Below are 22,004 nucleotides of genomic sequence, written 5' to 3' on the forward strand. Positions count from 1 at the left end.
TGTCCGGGTGGAGGACGCTCTCCGTGATGACGCTGTCGAAGAGGCAGGTAACAGTGAAACAATTTACCTGAACCTCCATGGTGGATCTGGCGAGCTGATGCGGTCGGTCCTGGTCGAGGACGATGGATGCGATGGTGGAGCTGCTGGAGAAGGGTGCCGGATCCGGGGTGCGGCCTGCGGAAGAAGGTGGCGGCGTCCAGGCGTCGTAGGCTGCTGTTGGAGGCCAGGTTGCTGTCGTTGGCTGCATCTCAGTTGTTTGCAGCATTTCAGTCGAGTGCGCAGGTCCGAAAGTGACGATCGGCGGCGGGGCGGACCCGGAAGCGACGATTGGCTGCGGGCCGGAAGTGACGTGCGGCGGACCAGATGTGAAGGAAGCCGGGCCGGGGATAATCAAAGATGGCGGCGCCCATGCGTCGCATGTGTCGAATAGCTAGCCGGGAACGGAGGATGGCGGCACCCAGGAGTAGCAGGCCGCGGTGTTGGACCCCGAGGCAGCGGTGAAGCGGCAGACGTTTGCAAAATGGCCTTTCTTGCCACAGGCTGAACAGGTAGCATCTCTAGCAGGGCAGCGTTTCCTGGGCTGTTTTGCCTGGCCACAAAAGTAACACTGGGGCCCAGGCATTATTTGTACTGCCGGTGTGGCTGGGTGGGCCGTGACTTGCAGGGGTTGTTGCTGGGCGGGCGGCAGGGAGGTAGCGGCCACATAGGGAACGTGGGCAGGCGCATAGGAAGTTTGGGCAGGCGTGTAGGACGCATTATTGTCATAGGCTGCCTGTTGGGCCTCTGCCATAGTGACTGCCGTGTCCAGAGTCAGGGTAGTTTGTGCCAGTCGGAGTTGGCGAATTGGGATGGAAACGATGCCGGCTACAAAGGCATCGAGCGTCAGGGCCTCAGTGTTCTGCTCAGCGGCGACTGCTGGTGCGTTGCAGGTGAGCGCGAGGGCACGGAGGTCCCGAACGAACACGGATAGGGGTTCACCCGGCTGCTGGTGCCGGGAGGCGAGGCGGTGGCGGGCGTAAATAGAATTAACAGTTCATGCATACCGGCTTTTGAGCTTCACGATGGCATCGGCGTAGGTCGTTGTTCCCGTGATGAGGTCGAAAAGCCCGTAGTCGAGCCGTGAGCACAGGAGGTTGAGTCGGTCAGCGTCCGTTTTGGCGAAGGCGGAGGATGCTTCCAGGTAGGCCTCGAAACACCGGAGCCAGCAGTTGAAAAGGTGATCCGCGCGTCGAGCATGGGGGTCGAGCGAGAGCTTGTCGGGTTTCAGAGCAGCCTCCATTATAACTGTAGTCTATTAAATTGATGCACTAAGCGTCAAGAACCACAAAGACATGTGAGACTTTAAACAAGGCTTTAATACACGACATAGGAAGCTTACACAGACGACCCCAGACAAAATGGGTCAGGTCTCAGAAGCTGGGTCTTATACCTAACTCTCGGGCGAGTGGCCAAGGCAGAGCTCTCCATGGCCAGGTCAGGTTACATACAGGTGACCGAACCTCTACAGAGCTACAGTACAATACACAGTACAATGCACAGGATTACAGGGCCACGTTACACACAACTATTATATAACTATGTACAATGCTAGGGAAGTACAGTGGTGTATCACCACAGAGTGTTCGCGCACTTAAAGGGACTGAAGGCAGATGTCGTCATGCTTCAGGAGATACATTTGAAGGTGGCAGACCAGGTCACGTTAAGAAAGGGATGGGTAGGACAGGTATTCCATTCGGGGCTGGATGCAAAGAACAGAGGGGTGGCAATACTGGTGGGGAAGTGGATGTTGTTTGAGACCAAGGATATTGTAGTGGGCAATGGATGTCGATACGTGATGGTGAGCGGTAGGTTGCAGGGGGCGTGAATGGTATTGGTAAACGTATACGCCCCGAACTGGGATGATGCTGGATTTATGAAGCGTATGTTGGGGCGGATTCCGGATCTGGAGGCAGGAAGCTTGATAATGTGGGGGGGGGGATTTTAACACGGTGTTGGACCCAGCATTAGATCGCTCCAGATCCAAGACGGGGAAGCAGCCGGCTGCGGCCAAGGTGGTTAGGGGGTTTATGGACCAGATAGGGAGAGTAGATCCGTGGAGATTTGCTAGGCCCTTGGCCAGGGAATTTTCTTTTTTTTCTCACGTACACAGAGCCTACTCCCGGATAGATTTTTTTGTTTTGAGTAGGGCGCTGATCCCGAAAGTGGAGGGAACGGAGTACTCGGCCATAGCCATCTCAGACCATGCCCCGCACTGGGTGGAGCTGGAGTTAGGAGAGGAGAGGGACCAACGCCCGCTGTGGCGTCTGGATGTGGGATTACTGGCGGATGAGGTGGTGTGCGGGAGGGTGCGGGGGTGTATTGAAAGGTATTTGGAAGCCAACGACAATGGGGAGGTGCAGGTGGGGGTAATATGGGAGGCGCCGAAGGCGGTGGTCAGGGGAGAGTTAATCTCCATCAGGGCTCACAGGGTGAAGAGAGAGGGCAGGGAAAGAGAGAGGTTAGTGGGGGAGATCCGAAGGGTGGACAGGAGATATGCAGAGGCCCCCGAGGAGGGACTACTTAGGGAGCAGCGAAGTCTCCAGACGTAATTCGACCTGTTGACCACAGGGAAGGCAGAGGCACAGTGGAGGAAAACACAGGGGGCGACGTACGAGTATGGGGAGAAGGCGAGCCGGATGCTGGCACATCAACTCCGTAAGTGGATGGCAGAGAGGGAGATAGGTGGAGTCAAGGATAGCAGGGGAACTACGGTGCGGAGTGCGGTGAAAGTAAATGAGGCATTTAAGGACTTTTATGAGGAGCTGTACAGATCTCAGCCCCCAGCGGGGGAAGAGGGGATGCGACGATTTCAAGATCAACTGAGGTTCCCGAAGGTGGAGGAACAGGAGGTAGCTGGTTTTGGGGCGCCAATTGGATTGGAGGAGCTGGTTAAAGGACTGGGGAGCATGCAGGCGGGGAAGGCCCCGGGGCATGCTCCCATGGCATTAAGGGAGTCCAGGAAATGGAGGGGGGTGGTTTGAGGGGGAGAGGAGCATCGGGTGTCGCTGTATGCGGATGACCTTTTGCTGTATGTGGCAGATCCAGTGGAGGGAATGGTGGAGGTCATGCGGATCCTAAGGGAGTTTGGGGACTTCTCGGGCTATAAGCTCAATGTAGGGAAAAGTGAGCTCTTTGTGGTGCGACCAGGGGACCAGGGAAGAGGGATAGACGACCTACCGTTGAAGAGGGCGGAAAGGAGCTTTCGGTACTTGGGGATCCAGGTAGCTAGGAGCTGGGGGGCCCTGCACAAACTTAATTTGACGCGGCTGGTGGAGCAGATGGAGGAGGAATTCAAAAGATGGGATGTGTTGCCACTCTCGCTAGCGGGCAGGGTACAGTCGATTAAAATGATGGTCCTCCCGAGGTTTCTTTTTCCTATCATGATTACCAAGGCCTTTTTTAGGCGGGTAGGTAGGAGCATCATGGGTTTTGTGTGGGCAAACAAGACCCAGAGGGTAAGGAGGGGGTTTCTGGAGCATAGTAGGGACAAAGGAGGGCTGGCGTTGCCGAATCTGGGTGGCTATTATTGGGCAGCCAACGTGGCGATGATCCGTAAGTGGGTAATAGAGGGAGAGGGGGCGGCATGGAAGATGTTGGAGATGGCGTCCTGCAAAGGAACAAGCCTGAGGGCGCTGGTGACGGCACCGCTGCGGCTCTCGCCGACAAGGTACACCACGAGTCCGGTGGTGGCGGCAACGCTAAAGATCTGGGAGCAGTGGAGACGACATAGGGGTGAGATGAGAGCCTCGGTGTGGTCCCCGATCCGGGAGAAACATTGGTTCGTCCCAGGAAGGATGGACGGGGCTGGCATCTGGCAGGGATCAGAAGGATGGGGGACCTGTTTATAGATGGGACATTTGCGAACCTGGGGGCCCTGGAGGAGAAGTTTGGGTTACCCCTGGGAAATGCGTTCAGGTATATGCAAGTGAGGGCGTTTGTGAGGCGGCAGGTGAGGGAATTCCCGCTGCTCCCGGTACAGGGGATTCAGGACAGGGTGATTTCGGGTGTATGGGTCGGAGAAGGCAAGGTTTCGGCGATATATCAGGAGGTGAAAGAAGAGGAGGAGGCCTCGGTAGAGGATCTGAAGGACAAGTGGGAGGAGGAGTTGGGGGAGGAGATTGAAGAGGGTCTGTGGGCTGATGCCCTGAGTAGGGTTAATTCCTCTTCCTCATGTGCCAGGCTCAGCCTGATACAGTTTAAGGTTATTCACAGAGCGCATATGACAGGGGCGAGGCTGAGTAGGTTCTTTGGGATGGAGGACAGATGCGGGAGGTGCTCGGGAAGCCCGGCGAATCACGGCCACATGTTCTGGTCGTGCCCGGCACTGGATGGGTTCTGGAGGGGTTTCGCGAAGACTATGTCCAAGGTGGTGAAAGTCCAGGTCAAGCCAAGTTGGGGGCTGGCATTATTTGGGGTGGCGGACGAGCCGGGAGTGCAGGAGGCAAAAGAGGCCGGGATTCTGGCCTTTGCGTCCCTGACAGCCCGGCGGAGGATCTTGCTCATGTGGAAGGACGTGAAGCCCCCCAGTGTGGAAGCCTGGATAAATTACATGGCAGGGTTCATTAAGCTGGAGCGGATAAAGTTTGCCTTGAGAGGGTCTGCGCAGGGGTTCTTCAGGCGGTGGCAACCGTTCCTAGACTATCACGCGGAGCGTTAGAATGAGGTCGGTCAGCAGCAGCAGCAACCCAGGGAGGGAGTGGGGGGGGGGGGGGGGGGGGGGGGGGGGGGGGGGGGAGGGGGAGGGGGGTGTCTCTTTCGGCGGGGGGGTATTTGGGCGGGGTTTTCCTCGGGGTACTTGTTAAAAAAAAAAAGCATATGGGAGGGTTAATATGTGCGGGAGAAACCCATTGTATAAGTTCTGTATTATGTTTGATTGATATGTTTACGTTCTGTTCTGTTCTTTTCTCTTTTTCTTTTCTGTTACGGGGGGGTGGATTTAATTGGTTGAAAATTTTTGTTGGAAAAACTTTGAATAAACATATTTTAAAAAAAAAGATAAAGTGGAAGAAGCGAGTGACTCCCGGCTGGCAGAGGTCCTCGTGGAGGGCTCGGAGGCGGTCCACTTGTGCGTTAGCACATGTGCCGCGGGACAGGGCATCAGGAGGCTCGTTTACCTTCCCGGGACGATACAAGAACTCGTAGTTATAGGTGTAGAGTTCGATCCTCCACCGCAAGGTCTTATCGATTTTTATCTTTCCCCGCTGTGCATTATCGAACATGAAAGCAACCGACCATTGGTCAGTGAGGAGAGTGAATCTACTGCCGGCCAGGTAATGCCTCCAATGCCGCACAGCTTCTACTATGGCCTGGGCCTCCTTTTCGACTGAGGAATGGCGAATTTCGGAAGCATGGAGGGTACATGAGAAGAAGGCCACGGGTCTGCCCGCTTGGTTGAGGGTGGCCGCCAGAGCTACGTCAGACGCGTCGCTCTCGACCTGGAAGGGGAGGGACTCGTCGATGGCGTGCATTGTGGCCTTTGCAATGTCTTCTTTGATGCGGCTGAAGGCCTGGCGGGCCTCTATCGACAGGGGAAAAACTGTGGATTGGATCAGGGGACGGGCCTTGTCCGCATAGTTGGGGACCCACTGGGCATAGTAAGAGAAAAACCCTAGGCAGCGCTTCAGGGCCTTGGAGCAGTGGGGGAGGGGGAACTCCATAAGGGGGTGCATGCGTTCAGGGTCGGGGCCGATAACTCCATTTCGCACAACGTAGCCAAGGATGGCTACGTGGTCGGTGCTAAACACGTATTTATCCATGTTGTATGTAAAGTTAAGGATCTTTGCGGTCTGGAGGAATTTTCGGAGGTTGATGTCGTGGTCGTGGCCGCAGATGGTGACATTATCGAGATACGGGAATGTTGCCCGTAAACCGTACCGGTCAACCATTCGGTCCATCTCGCGCTGGAACACCGAGACCCCGTTAGTGACACCGAAGGGAACCCTTAAGAAGTGGTAGAGCCGCCCATCTGCCTCAAAGGCAGTGTACTTGCGGTCACGAATACGGATGGGGAGCTGGTGGTAGGCGGACTTAAGATCCACCGTGGAGAAGACCTTGTAATGCACGATCCTGTTTACCAGGTCAGATAGGCGGGGGAGAGGGTAAGCATCCAGCTGCGTAAACTTGTTGATGGTCTGACTGTAGTCGATGACCATCCTTTGCTTCTCCCCGGTCTTTACCACCACTACTTGAGCTCACCAGGGACTGTTGCTAGCTTCAATGACTCCTTCCCTCAGTAGCCTTTGGACCTCTGACCTAATAAAGATCTGATCCTGGGCACTGTACCGTCTGCTCCTGGTGGCGACGGGTTTGCAATCCGGGGTGAAGTTCGCAAACAGGGAAGGCGGATTGACCTTGACGGTCACGAGGCTGCAGAAAGTGAGAAGGGGTATAGGGCCGCCGAATTTGAAAGTTAGACTTTGGAGATTGCACTGGAAGTCTAACCATGGGAGTGTGGCCGCGCAGAGGTGGGGATGGACGTAGAGCCGGTAATTTTTAAACTCCCTTCCCTGGACCGTGAGGTTTGCTACACAAAACCCCTTTATCTCTACTGAGTGGGAACTGGGGGCCAGGGAAATATTTTGATCAACGGGGTGGATGGGGACAGAACAGCGTCTTGCCGTGTCGGGGTGTATGAAGCTCTCCGTGCTCCCAGAGTCGATTAAGCAGGACGTCTCGTGCCCATTGATTAGTATTGTTGTTGTAGCAGTTGAGAGTTTTCGAGGCCGGGACTGGTCCAGGGTCACCGAGGCTAATCGCGGCAGCAGTTGAGTGTTCTCTTCGGGCGGTGAGCGGTCAGCCGAGCTGGGGTCCTGGGAGTCTATCCAAGCTGGCGGCTCCCATTGGTCGCACGTGGCGTCCGCGGGACAAGATGGCGGCACCCGGGGGCTGCACGTGGCCCCGGAGGAGGAAGATGACGGCACCCGCTGGCCGCACGGGGACCGTGGAGAGGGTTGTGGTGGCGGTCCGCATTCGCCACCGGAGACAGCGGCGACCGCACGGGCCTGGCATACCACCACAAAGTGACCCTTTTTACCGCATCCCTTGCAGGTGGATGCGCGGGCCGGGCAGCGATGCCGGGGGTGCTTGGCCTGCCCGCAAAAGTAACAGCGGGGCCCCCCGGGTTTGCCAGGCCGCCTTGCAGCACAAGCTTGTGGGGCGATGGGAGATGTCTCGGGGTCGGCTGCGGAGGGGTTCCACGCTGCCCAGGGGGCTGCTGTACGGTTGGGGACGTAAACACGGGCGTTTCGGGAGGCCACATCCAGGGAGCCTGCAAGGGCCCGTGCCTCCTTGAGGCCTAGGGTGTCTTTCTAGGGCGATTTGGGAGGACAGCATACCTGCCACAAAAGCGTCCCGGATCAAAAGTTCTGTGTGGTCGCTCAACGAAACGTGCGGGCAGCTGCAGTATCTCCCCAACACCAGGAGCGCACGGTAGAATTCTTCCAGCGATTCCCCAGGGATTTGTCACCTCATTGCTAGCAGATGTCGGGCGCAGACCTGGTTTACCGGGCGAATATAATGTCCTTTTAGCAGCTCCATTGCTGCATCAAAGTCGTCCACGTCCTCGATGAGGGTGTAAATTTCCGGGCTCACCCTCGAGTGCAGGACTTGCAATTCCTGTTCTCCCGTGGGTGTGTTTTCGGCCGTCCCGAGATATCCTTTAAAACATGCCAGCCAGTGCTTGAAGATTGTCATTGAGTTCGCTGCGTGGGGGCTGAGTTGCAGTCACCCCGGCTTGATTCGGAGCTCCATCCTTTTAAATCTAGCTTATTAAATTGATGCACGATCAATGACCACTAAAGCGAGGTTGTAGTCCAACTGAAGGCTTTAATAAGCTAGATGTTTCCCCCAGCAGCTCAGTTACAGAATGAATGCTGCTGGGGCGGCACGGGCTCTTATACCCCGCCTTGCAGGGCGGAGCTACCATACAGCTTGACCAATAGGAAACATACAATATCTACCAATGGTGTTCCAGCATTACCAGGTACCGTAATACCTCTACACAGACTACCACAACAACTTTACTCTATGGGTATGTACCCTAATGTAAAAGTTAGAGGCAAGTCTACCTCCAAATGGTCAACTCACACGTCAGTCATTTAACAACTGGAGGGCCTGTAATTGGCTCAGCCAGAAATCTGCTCCCATCCAAAAGGTTATCCTGTATTGGAGCTGCCAGCCAATCAAACAGTCAGCAGTGCTCTTATTCCGCAGCACCACCAGAACCGGTGGCCATTTTACTGAGTCCCAAAGAAGTGGAGCAGCACATTAGAGTCAGTTCAGCATCTTGCTGGGACCAGACTCATCCTCCAGTGGCGGGCTTAGGGGATCAGTATTGACAGGGAAAGGGGCAGATGAATCCTGGAGGTGAGAAACGAGGAAATGAAACTATTTAGCTCCTTTGATGTGGTGAGAAGCCGACAATCATTACACGAGTATTTATAAACATTGTGGTTCACATCAAAGAAGGGTACTTGAGATGTACCCTTGTTGTAAACTCTCTAATAACATGCAAACACCATTGTTTAGCGCAAATTAAACTGAACTATTAACCTTCCTTACACAGTAACATGAAATTAAACTCACTTAAATCTGTTCCTTTGGGCTGGATTCTCCCAGCCCGCCCGCCGCATGAATGCCATGGGCGAGCTATGTAGAATGGAGATGCATTCTCCATTGACCTCGTGCCGCATTCTCCGGTCACCAGGCGGACGGGGACGGAGAATCCCGGCCTTTACTTCTAATATCCAACAATACAAACATGGATTGCTTAAAACTAACTACCTCTCCTTCCTGGCACAAATGATGACATTGCAAACAAATCTCTTTTCTTTTCTTTTTCTGCAGCCTGCAGTGATCCAGAAGTGGCGGACATCATTTTCCTAATCGATGGATCAAGTAGTATACGCTCTCAAAACTTTGAACAAGTAAAAGAAGCAATAAAAACCTTTATCAGCAAAAATGAGTTTGGTAAAACCAGAACCCAAATTGGCGTCATACAGTTCAGCACTAAGCTACGTTTGGAATTCCAGCTTGATCAATATGATGACAAAGCAGTATTACTGAAAGCTGTTCATCAGATTCAGCAGTTACATGGGGGTACAAATATTGGCCAAGCACTGAACTTTACAATCGACTACTTTGATAGCTCAAAAGGGGGTCGGACGGGAAAACGACAATACCTCTTACTGATAACAGATGGAAAGTCAGGCGATCATGTGTCTGAAGCTGCCAGAGCCATCAGAGATAGAGGGGTTAATGTTTTTGCCATCGGTATTGGCGCTGCTAATCATGCTGAGCTTGTGACGATTTCAGGATCCCAAGAAAAAGCATTTCATCTAGACAACTTTGATACCTTAAAGGACCTGGATAAATGGATTTCATGTAAAGCACGCAGTCCAAATGGTGAGTTTAAAAAGTTTCAAAATTCCTTTTTAAACTCGCAGATTAATGCTATGTTTGGAGGAAACTTTAAAGCCAATGCTAGAATGGGGAGCCTGGGCCACTGGCAATGGATTTTGGAAAATCATGGATGTTTTACTGTTCAGTTTTCCAGTATGCGTTGCTAGGTAGCAAGATTACCATCAGGGCAGACGTAGAAGATTAGTTGTCTCCTCAAGATGGTGACAATTGTTGAGTTCCTTTTAATGCCAGAAACCTGACATACTTCAGCCAAGCAGCCACATTGAAAGGAAGAATTTTGAAAACCATAATAACTTAACAGGTGCTCTGACAGATGACAGATTATCCTCTTTTTTCCTGCACATTTATTCCTACTTTTTACAATTGCACCGAGCACCTGGGCTTGAAGTAGGCTTGAACTAACTGAGTGGTTGTGAGCTAATTGATTCTTCACTCTCTCCAGAGGTTTCCCTTTGCGTGAGGTTGTTTCCCTCATACCCAGGTGATGTCACCGAAGAAACTTGAGAATGAAGGAAGTGGGCAGGGAACAGCACAGGGATTGGGAACTGAAAGATGGAGAGGAAAGTATGAAGGAAAAGAGAGCGACAACGCTGGAAGGTGAAGTCAGAAAGAAAAGAACAGGATTGGGTAACAGATTGGGGGGAGAATTAGATTGGAGAGGCAGACAAGAGAGAGAGAGAGAGAATTGGGGAGTTTACAGGAAGAAAACTGGCGGGGGGGTGGGGGGGGGGGGGGGGGGAGGCAGAGCAAATATGGTTGGCACCACTTTACTCTATGGGTATGAAAATGAAATGAAATGAAAATCGCTTATTGTCACGAGTAGGCTTCAATGAAGTTACTGTGAAAAGCCCCTAGTCGCCACATTCCGGCGCCTGTTCGGGGAGGCTGGTGCGGGAATTGAACCCAATTGGGGTATGTACCCCAATGTAAAAGTTAGAGGCAAGTCTGCCTCCAAATGGCCAATGAACTATTAACCTTCCTTACACAGTAACATGAAATTAAACTCACTTAAATCTGTTCCTTTGGGCTGGATTCTCCCAGCCCGCCCGCCGCATGAATGCCACGGGCGAGCTATGTAGAATGGAGATGCATTCTCCATTGACTTCGTGCCGCATTCTCCGGTCGCCAGGCGGACGGGGCCGGAGAATCCCAGCCTTTACTTCTAATATCCAACAATAAAAACATAGATTGCTTAAAATTAACTAGCTCTCCTTCCTGGCACTAATGATGGCATTGCAAACAAATCTTTTTTGTTTTATTTTCCTGCTGCCTGCAGTAATCCAAGGAGGCTAGTTGGATTGACCACGCTAAATTGCCCCTTAATTGGAAAAAATGAATTGGATACTCTAAATTAAAAATAAAATAAAATCAAATAGGACTGTTTTACTGGTGCCTGTTTCCAGATTAAAATTTGGGATGAGCCCATTGATATATATGTCAGCGTTCCAGAATGCCGATCTGGAATCCTTAATTTCTCTTAAGAAACATCACTGGTCATAGTCTTGGTGTAAATCTTCTATCTCATTGATTCACTTGTGATCCTCTGAAGGATTCAAGGCATTTACACATTTTACTTAAATGCCCCATCTGGTTAGAGTGGAAGCATTGCTTGTGCCCATGAGGCCTTTTGATGCCACAGCACTGGCATGGTTTATCATCATTTTGCTTTTTGTTTGCATATTGCCTTCCTTGCCCTCGAGTGTCTTTGCCCTTTCATTTCTTTGTGAGCTGTACTGTCACTGAAGCTATTTTGTACCGTGATTTATCTTCGTTCCATAATATAGATCTGTTTTGCTGTCTGACTTCAGATTGCCTGATAATCTGGATTGCCTTTTCTAATGTTAATCAGCCTGGTAAATCTTCACTGCACTCGCTCTATAGCAAGAACATCCTCCTCAGATAAGGACACCAAAACTGCACACAATACTCCAGGTGTGGCCTCACCAATGCCCTATACAATTACAGTAAAGCATCTCTATTCCTATATTCAAATCCTCTCTCTATGAAGACCAACATACAATTTGCCTTCTTTACTGCCTGTTGTACCTGTGCGCTTACTTTCAGTGACTGATGCATGAGGTCTCACTGAGTATCCACCTCTCTCAATTTACACCCATTCAAATAATAATCTGCCTTCCTATTTTTGCAACAAAAGTAGATAACCTAACATTTATGCACATTATACTGCATCTGCCATGCATATATGCCCACTCACTCAGCCTGTCCTAATCTTGCTGAAGCATCTCTGCATCCTCCTAACAGCTCACCCTCCCACCCAACTTTGAATCATCTGCAAATTTGGAGATAATACATTTAGTTCCCTCGTCCAAATCATTAATATATAATGTGAACAGTTGGCGTCCTAGCACAGATCTCTACAGTACTCCACTAGTCACTGCATGCCAATCAGAAAAAGGTTCACTTATTCTAATTTTTTCATTCCTGTCTGCTAACCAGCTTTCTATCCATCTCAAGACACTAGCCGTAATCTCATGTATTTTAACTTGACATATTAATTTGCAATGTGAGACCTTGTCGAAAGCCTTCTCAAAATCTAAATAAACCACATCCACCGGTTCTCCCTGGTCAACTCTACGAGTTACATCTTCAAAATATTTTAGTAGATTTGTCAAGCATGATTTTCCTTTCTTAAATCCATGCTGACTGTCTGGTTACACCACTGCTTTCCAAATGCTGTGCTATGAACTCCTTGATAATGGACTCCAGCAACTTCCCTACCACCGACTTTCGGCTCACTGGTCTCACTGGAAACCAGGTGCTCCGGTTTCCTCCCACAAGTCCCGAAAGACGTGCTTGTTAGGTGAATTGGACAGTCTGAATTCTCCCTCAGTGTACCTGATCAGGCACTGGAGTGTGGCGACTCGGGGATTTTCACAGTAACTTCATGTGCAGTGTTAATGTAAGCCTACTTGTGACACTAATAAAGATTAATATTATAGTTCCTTGTTTTCTCTCATACATTCCAGAAATTCCTCCTCTATTGTACTGTGACTAATTTGAGTCACCCAAGCTATTTGCAGATTAAAGTCACCATAATCACAAATATTCCTTTATCACGTGCTACTCTAATTTCTGGTCTAATGCTATTCCCAACATTACCACTGCATTTGGTGGTCTGTTTGCGGATGATACTAAGATTGCAGGAGTTGCGGATAGTGATGAAGATTGTCAGAGAATACAATCGAATATAGATCGACTACAAAATTGGGCAGAGAAATGACAGATGGAATTTAACCCAGACAAATGCGAGGTGATGCATTTTGGTAGATCCAATTCAAGTGGGAACTATAAAATAAATGGCAGAACCATCAGGAGCATAGAGACACAGAGATCTGGGTGTGCAGGTCCACAGATCCTTAAAAGTGGCAGCACAGTTGAAAATAGTGGTAAAGAAAGCATATGGCATGCTTGCCTTCATAGGATGCGGTATCGAGTATAAAAGCTCATAGATTATGTTACAATAATACAGAACGTTGGTTAGGCCACATTTAGAATACTGTGTCCAATTCTGGTCATCGCACTACCAGAAGGACGTGGAGGCTTTGGAGAGAGTACAGAAAAGGTTTACCAGGATGTTGCTTGGTATTGAGGGTATTAGCAATGAGGAGAGATTGAATAAACTCAGATTGTTCTCCCTAGAGAGACGGAGGTTGAGGGGCGACCTGATAGAAGTTTATAAAATTATATAGATAGGGTGAACAGTTGGAGGTTTTTTCCCAGGGCGGAAATGACAATTACAAGAGGGCACAAGTTCAAGGTGAGGGGGGAAAGGTTCAGTGGAGATGTGGGAGAAGTTTTTTACATAAGGGGTATAGAAGGATACAAGCGGTTGGTCTAAATAGGACACCTGATCGGCGCAGGCTTGGAGGGCTGAAGGGCCTGTTCCTATGCTGTATTGTTCTTTGTTCTAGTAGATTAGTCAAGCATGATTTTCCTTTCATAAATCCATGCTGACTTTTTCTGATTACACCACTGCTTTCCAAATGCTGTACTATGAAATCATTGATAATGGACTCCAGCAACTTCCCTACCACCGACGTGAGGCTCACTGGTCTCCCTGGAAACCGGGTGCTCTGGTTTCCTCCCACAAGTCCCGAAAGAAGGGCTTGTTAGGTGAATTGGACATTCTGAATTCTCTCTGTGTACCCGAACAGGCGCCGGAGTGTGGCGACTAGGGGATTTTCACAGTAACTTCATTACAGTGTTAATGTAAGCCTACTTGTGACACTAAGAAAGATTAATATTATAGTTCCCTATTTTCTCTCTACCTCCTTTCTTGAATAGCGGGGTGCATTTACTATCCTCTAATCTGTAAGAACCATTCCAGGGTCCAAAGAACTTTGGAAAATAACCACCAATGGATCTACTATTTCTAGTGCCACTTCCTTAAGTCTGGGGTGAAGATAATCAGACCCTGGAGTTTGTCCGCCTTCAATCCTATTAATTTTCCTAAAACCATTTATTTACTAATACTAATTTCCTTCTGCTCCTCACTAAAACTTGTGTTTCTCAGAACTTCCGGGACATTATTCATGTCTTCCTTTGTGAAGACAGGAGCAAAGTACAAATTTAGTTCCTCAGCCATTTCTTAGTTCCTTGTTTTGAATCCCCCGTTTTTGACTGTACATTATTTTTAATCAATCTTTTTCTCTTTACATACCTACAGAAAATTTTACAGTCAGTTTTTATCTTCTCTGCGAGTTTGCTTTCAAAATGTATTTTCCCCTTCTTAATCAATCCCTTGGTCTGCCTTTACTGAATTTTATAACTTTTCCCAATCCTTAATTCTATTGCTTTTTCAAACTAATTTGTAAGCCTCTTCTTTGAATCTAATACTATCTCTAAATTCCCTTGTTAAGCCATGGTTTGACCACAGTTCCCTTTCTACTCTTGTGCCAAACAGGAATGAACAACGTTTGGAGTTCACCTATTCATTCCTTGAATGCCTGCCATTGCCTGTCCGCTGTCCTTCCTTTCGGTATTGTTTCCCAGTCCGTCATTGCCAGTTCATGCCTCATACCATCATAGTTACCTTCATTGAGGTTCAGGGCCCTGGTCTCAGAATCAGCTACCTCACTATTCACCTTGATAAAGAATTCTACCATGCTATGGTAACTCATCCCCAAGGGTTCTCTCACACAACTAGATTGCCAACTAATCCTTTCTCATTGCACAACATTCATTCCAAGATGGCCTGCTCCCCTGTTGGTTCGTTAGCATACTGGTCCAGAAAACCATCCCGCATACACTCCCGAAATTCCTCCTCTATTGTACTGTGACTAATTTGAGTCACCCAATTTATTTACGGATTAAAGTCACCCACAATCACAGATATTCCTTTATCACATGCAACTCTGATTTCCAGTCCAATGCTATTCCCACCATTACTACTGCAGTTTGGTGGTCTGTATACCACCCATACGAATGTTGTTTGCCCCTTGATGTTTCTTAACTCCACCCAGACAGATTCCACATCATCTGTACTGATAGCTTTCCTCAGTATTGTATCAATATCTTCTTCAATCAAAACTGAAACTTCACCATCCTTTTCTTTCTGTCTGATCTTCCTAAAAATTGAATAACCCTCAATGTTTAGTTCCCACCCTTGGTCACCTTGGAGCCATGTCCCCATAATCCCAACCACATCACACCCCTTTACATCTATCTGCGCAACTATTTCATCTATTTTATTTTGAATGCTCTGCGAGGCACGATCAATTTGACTGGAAACGAAGTTGAATCCAAACTGAGGCTTCAGTAGTATCTTTTGTGTGGCCTCCTACAGCAACTGGCGAAATGGCTGCGAGCTGGAGGCCACGCATATTTATAACCCGGCTCCTGGGCGGAGCTAGCATGCAGGGGCCACAGGTGAACCTGTAGTGCAGGTTCTACCGTGCAATCTCTAATATCAGAACACAGTGGTTTACCACATTCACCCATGTTAAAATTGAGTCCGGCGGGGTTGGTGGATAACTATATACAATTAGCAATTTTCAATATTTACAGAGCAGTAAAAAAAATGTCTCTGGTCATCCGGCGGGCCGGTCAGAGGTTCAGCCGGTCCGGAGCCTTGATGGTCCTTTGAGATCGACGAAGTGGTGATGACGATGTTGGCGCTGTCATGGTCGAAGTTGACTCCGGGAGCGTGCAGAAATCCTCTTCTTCAATGGGGGTGGGCAGGGGGAGGACGGCTGGTCCTAGGGGGGGGTGATGGGGGTGGCGGGGAGGAGAGGGTGGCGCCGGGGGCGACGGGGGTGGTGTGGGGGTGGAACCTGCTGGTGCCAGGTCCCTGAGGGAGACGGTATCCTGGCGGTCGTCGGGGAACGCCACATAGGCGTACTGTGGGTTTACGTGGAGCAGGTGCACCCTTTCCACCAACGGATCTGCCTTGTGGAGCCGCACATGTTTACAGAGAAGCACGGTTCCCGGAGCTGTGAGCCACGTTGGGAGCGATACCCCGGATGTGGACTTCCTGGGGAAGGCAAAAAGATGTTCATGCGGTGTACTGTTAGTAGCAGTGCAGAGTAATGAGCGAATGGAATGTAGTGCATCAGGGAGGTCCTCTTGCCAGCGGGAGGCCGGGAGATTTCTGGACCGCAGGGCCAGCTGGACGGCCCTCCATACTGTCCCATTCTCCCTTTCTACCTGTCCGTTTCCCCTGGCTTTGTAGCTCGTCGTTCTGCTGGAGGCGATACCCCTGCTGAGCAGGAACTGACGTAGCTCATCACTCATGAATGAGGATCCCCTGTCACAGTGGATGTAGGCGGGGAAGCCGAACAGAGTGAAGATAGAATTAAGGGCTTTAATGAGGGTGTCAGACGTCATGTCGGGGCATGGGATAGCGAAGGGAAACCGGGAGTATTCATCGATCACACTGAGGAAATATGTGTGTCGATCGGAGGAGGGGAGGGGGCCTTTGAAATCCACGCTGAGGCGTTGAAAGGGGCGGGAGGCCTTCACCAGGTGCGCGCAGTCCGGCTGGTAGAAGTGCGGCTTGTACTCCGCACAGACCTGGCAGTCCTTGGTGATCGTCCTTATTTCCTCGACTGAGTAGGGCAAATTTTGTGCCTTAATGAAATGGTACAACCGAATGACCCCTGGGTGACAAAGGCTGTCGTGCAGGGCCCGGAGTCGGTCTACTTGTGCGCTGGCACATGTACCCCGGGATAGGGCGTCTGGGAACTCGTTGAGTTTGCCAGGGCGATACTTAATCTTGTAATTATAGATGGAGAGCTCGATTCTCCACCACAAAATTTTATCATTTTTGATCTTGCCCCGCTGTGTGTTGTTGAACATGAAGGCTACCGACTGTTGGTCAGTGAGGAGAGTGAATCTCCTGCCGGCCAGGTAATGCCTCCAATGTCGCACAGCCTCAACGATAGCCTGGGCCTCTTTTTCGACAAATGAGTGCTGAATCTCGGAGGCATGGAGGGTGCGGGAAAAGAATGCCACAGGCCTGCCTGCCTGGTTGAGGGTGGAGGCAAGGGCAACGTCCGATGCGTCGCTTTCTACTTGGAAAGGAAGTGTTTCGTCTACAGCGTGCATTCCAGCTTTGGCAATATCAGCTCTGATCCGGGCGAAAGCCTGTTGGGCCTCGGCCGTCAGGGGGAAATAAGTGGACTGTATGAGTGGGCGGGCCTTGTCCGCATAGTTTAGGACCCACTGCGCGTAATATGAGAAGAACCCCAGGCAGCGTTTGAGAGCCTTGGGGCAGTGAGGGAGGGGGAGCTCCATGAGGGGGCGCATGCGGTCGGGATCGGGCCCCAGAACTCCGTTCTGGACCACGGAGCCCAGGATGGCTAAGCGGTTTGTACGGAACACTCACTTCTCCTTGTTATATGTGAGATTGAGGAGAGTGGCGGTGCGGAGACATTTAGCGAGGTTGGCGTCGTGGTCCTGCTGATCATGTCCGCAGATGGTCACATTGCCTAGGTATGGAAACGTGGCCCACAAGCCGTACCGGTCGACCATTCGGTCCATCTCCCTTTGGAAGACCGAAACCCCATTGGTGACGCCGAAGGGGACCCTAAGGAAGTGACATAGCCGGCCGTCTGCCTCGAAGGCGGTGTATGGCCGGTCCGATTTACGGATGGGGAGCTGGTGGTAAGTGGATTTCAGGTCCACCGTTGAGAAAACCCGGTACTGTGAAATCTGGTTAACCATGTCAGATATGCATGGGAGGGGGTACCCGTCGAGTTGCTTGTACCTGTTGATGGTCTGGCTGTAGTCCACGACCATTCGGTTTTTCTCCCCAGACGTAATCATGACCACTTTAGCTCTCCAGGGGCTGTTGCTGGCCTCGATGACTCCCTCCTGAAGCAACCGCTGGACCTCGGACCTGATGAAGGCCTTATCCTGGGTGCTGTACCGTCTGCTCCTGGTGGCGACGGGTTTGCAATCTGGAGTTAGATTGGCAAAGAGGGAAGGAGGATCGACCTTTAGGGTCGCGAGGCCGCACACAGTGAGGGGTGGTAAGGTTCCGCCGAATTTAAGGGTCAGGCTCTGGAGGTTGCACTGGAAGTCCAGGCCGAGGATAAGTGCAGCGCAGAGGTTAGGGAGGACGTAGAGGCGAAAGCCATGGAACTCTACGCCTTGGACTGTGAGCGTGACCGTGCAGTACCCCCGGATCGCTGCGCGATGGGATCCGGAGGCCAGGGAGATACTTTGATTGGTAGGGTGTACCTTAAGGGAGCAGCACCTTACCGTATACAGGTGTACAAAGCTCTCAGTACTCCCGGAGTCCAGTAGGCAGGAGGTCACATGGCCGTTGACTTTCACGCTGGTGGATGCATTGGTCAGATTATGTGGTCGGGACTGGTCGAATGCCATGGAGGCGAGCCGTGGTTGATCGTCGGGTACTGAGGCAGCCGTTGAGTTGAGGTCCTGAAATGCCGTTAGTATCCATGTGCTGCGGGGTGGGCAAGATGGCGTCGCCCGGAGATCCTGGGGATTACAAAATGGTGGCGCCCATGGAACGCACGTTGTGGGGGTGGAACAAGATGGCGGCGCCCATGAAACGCACGTGTTGGCGGGGGAGAAGATGGCGGCGCCCATTGGTCGCACATTGCATGGGGAGGAGAGGAGGATGGCGGTGCCCATTGTTCGTGACCGGGGGGGTGGGTCGACCGCGGCCACTGAGCGGGCCTGGCACACCGCAGCGAAGTGGCCCTTCTTCCCGCAGGCCTTACAAAGGGCAGCGCGGGCCGGGCAACGTTGGCGGGGGTGTTTTTGCTGCCGTAAAAATAGCATTGGGGCCGCCCAGAGATCACTGGCTGGCGCGTAGCGCAGGCGTATTGGGTGGGTAGCGCCCCCGCTGGGGCGGTTGCATGTGGGGCCCATGCAGTATAGGAGGAGTGGACGGTGCGGTTGGCGGAGTAGGACTGGACATTGCGCAGGGCAACCGTCATGGAAAGCGCTAGTGTTTTAGTCTCTGTGAGGTCGCGCGTGGCCCCTTCTAGGAGCCGCTGCCTGATAACATCAGAACCAATCCCAGTTACAAAAGCGTCCCTCATAAGGAGATCTGAGTGCTCCTTAGCTGTAACGTCCTGGCAGTCACAGTCCCGAACTAATGGGATCAGGGGCCTCCAGAAGTCCTCGATTGACTCACCAGGTAGTTGAGTACGCGTTGCAAGCGCGTGTCTGACGAAGAGCGTGTTCGTCTTCTGTTCATAATTTTCTTTGAGTCGAGTCATGGCATCAGCGTAATTGGGCGCATCCTGGATCAGCGGGAAGTGTTTGGAGCTGAGTCTGGAGTACAATATTTGAATCTTCTGAGACTCTGGAACAGGGGTCGGCGCCGCGTTGATTTATGCTTCAAAACAAGCTAGCCAGTGCTGGAAGTCCTTTCTGGTGTCGCTTGCGAGTGGATCCAGCTGCAGGCGATATGGTTTAATCCAGAGGTCCATTTTCTGAATCTGACACTAATAAACTGAGGCACGATCAATTTGACTGGAGACAAAGTTGAATCCAAACTGAGGCTTTATTACTATCAGATGTGTGGCCTCCCACAGCAGCTGACGAAATGGCTGCGAACTGGAGCCCTCGCATATTTATAACCCACCTCCTGGGCGGAGCTAGCATGCAGGGGCCACAGATGAACCAGTAGTGCAGGTTCTACCGTACAACCTCTAATATCAGAACACAGTGGTTTACCACACTCCACGCGTTCAGGTACAAAACCTTAAGGTGTTTTAATGTTCCTTGTCCCATCCCTACTGTTTTTTACAGTGTCATTATCTGATATGGCCCTTGATTGCTCTGCCTATCACATTGCTTATTCTCCTTTTTGTCTTTTTCTCTTGTTCTTGATTCCCCTGCTCTGAATCCTTACATAGATTCCCGCGCCCCCCCCCCCCCCACCCCCCGCCATATTAGTTTAAACCCTCCTCAACCGCTCTAGCAAGTACCCCCCCAAGGACATCAGTCTCGGTCCTGTCCAGGTGTATCCTGTCCAGTTTGTACAAGTCCCACTTCCCAAAGAACCGGTCCCAATGCCCGAGAAATCTAAAACCCTCCCCCTCACACCATCTTTTCACCCACGTATTCATCCGATACATCCTGTTATTTCTACTCTGATTAGCATGTGGCACTGGTAGTAACCCTGAGATACTACCTTTGAGGTCCAACTTCTTGTGGTGATGTGCATCAATGTAAATAAATGTAGGCTAGCTAGACACTAGAGGGAACACCAGAAACATCACACACACACTCAACCAATAGATCAGTTAGATAGGACACGACCAATGGACATTCACGATACACACAGAGGTGACATGACCACAAGAGGGCATTACACCAACCCATATATAAAGGACACCACACACATGATCTGCCTCTTTCCAGTGGAGACAGTCAGTGAGTACAGACACAGGGTTGATTCAATATCACTCCCACCACGTGGATTGCAGCAACTGGTTAGTCAGTCTGGGTAGCTATAGTAGGATTAGCAGCAGTGTCGAACCCGAGTAATAGAAGTGTAAATAGTTTAATAAACATGTTGAAGTTATCTCCACGTCTGAACCTTCCTTTGTCAAGTGCACCACAAGGAAGCCGCTTATGTTACACCTACAACATAACAAATCACGGTACCAGAGTGAACTGTTTCAATCCATATAGCCATACCTCAGCGTACAGCGACAACCAGCAATGATACCCAGGCAAGATGTTCGAGATCCGGGTTCCGCGGCGGCTCCAGTACCACGACGATCTCCACGAAAACTGGCGGGCATTCCGGCAAATGTTTGACATTTTTCTGGTAGCAGCCAAACTAGAAGAAGTGGCTGATGCTGAAAAGACAAAGCTTCTGCTCACCATAGCCAGGGCCAGAGCAGAAGAAATCTTTTAAAAATTCAATTTCTCCAAAGGGCAAAACAGGAGCGACTTCCAGGCTGTGCTGGACAAATTCGGCAAATACTGTGAGTAAAACACACTCCAACCAGCAAGAAAAGGTAAGAGAAGTGCCAGTACTCACCACGAGGCCAAGATCCCGGAGCAGAGAACAATTTTGATCGGTGGCCATCTTTCTAAAGGGACTGCACTTGTGCAGTTGCGCGAGAAGCGCACAGAACGAGAAGGTCCCTTTGCGCATGCCTGAGACGCCGCGCATGCGCAATCACGAAAACGGCCATCAGTACAGTAACAGCGATTTGCGCATGCGCAAACGCTTCCTACATATGATGTCACCTGCGTCATGACATCAGAGGCCCCGGACCACACCCATTTAAAGGGGAAACATCCCAAATGTAAGAAAAAAATCTTTTAAAGCCGTAAAACAACCTTCCTTCACCCGGAATGACAGCACAATGCCTCAAATTGAACCAGGAAATGAAATTAACCTCCGAAGAACCCTGTAACAAGCAGTTACCTACGTCCAAACCGATGATTCCGACCTTGATTACTTCGAAACCGACCTTTACATTTTCTCTGGACCTCGCGAGCCCAATGCCAGCTCCGACGCAAGCAGTGATGAAATGGTCCTAGAAGACAACGACTCAGACGAACCTTTCACCTTGGGAGGCTACCCCAGTACCAAATCCAAACCGCAACTAGACGTGTTGCACATTGACAACCCCGACGACGAGTTCTTCGGATTTGAGGATCTTCAGCCCAGCAGATATGACATCCCGACTCGTGAGTGCAGGATTATGCTGCGGCCTGAAATTAAGAGACAGAGAGCGGTACAAGCCCACAGAGAGCTGCCTGCTGCCACACAGAGCGTGGTCCATGCACCGCTGAGGGTTCCCGACTCTACGAAAGAAGACACGCAAGACTCCACACCGCAGTCCTTGCATGAACAAAAAGTGACTCCAGTGTCACAAGCCTCCGCAGCGAGCTCGTAGACAGCCTCCACGATAGAAGCAACGCAAGACTCCGACGCGCAGTCCTTGCAGGAACAAGACCATGAGGGTCTAACAACCTCCTCTGACCAACTAGCAGCAGACAATGCAAGTCTGCCATGCTCAAGTAAACAGCAAGAAGACTATGACAGTCTACCACGCTCCAGTGCACAGCAGGCCGACCATGAC

The 22,004-nt window shown here is 50.7% G+C and overlaps 2 protein-coding genes across 2 annotated transcripts in view; both read left to right on the forward strand.

Annotated features, from left to right (window-relative positions):
* The window catches only part of LOC140425875 (collagen alpha-4(VI) chain-like), a 285,411-nt gene that overhangs the window by 38,893 nt on the left and 224,514 nt on the right, over positions 1-22,004 (forward strand). The gene's annotated exons all lie outside the window — the stretch shown is intronic.
* Positions 1-22,004, forward strand: part of LOC140425657 (cartilage matrix protein-like) — a 52,393-nt gene that overhangs the window by 23,834 nt on the left and 6,555 nt on the right. The window contains exon 5 of the mRNA XM_072510155.1: positions 8,884-9,441. Within this exon, the coding sequence (XP_072366256.1) occupies positions 8,884-9,441 (558 nt within the window). The remainder of the gene's footprint in view (positions 1-8,883; positions 9,442-22,004) is intronic.

The sequence above is a fragment of the Scyliorhinus torazame genome, chromosome 6, assembly GCF_047496885.1.
Source record: "Scyliorhinus torazame isolate Kashiwa2021f chromosome 6, sScyTor2.1, whole genome shotgun sequence".
Lineage (NCBI taxonomy): Eukaryota > Metazoa > Chordata > Chondrichthyes > Carcharhiniformes > Scyliorhinidae > Scyliorhinus > Scyliorhinus torazame.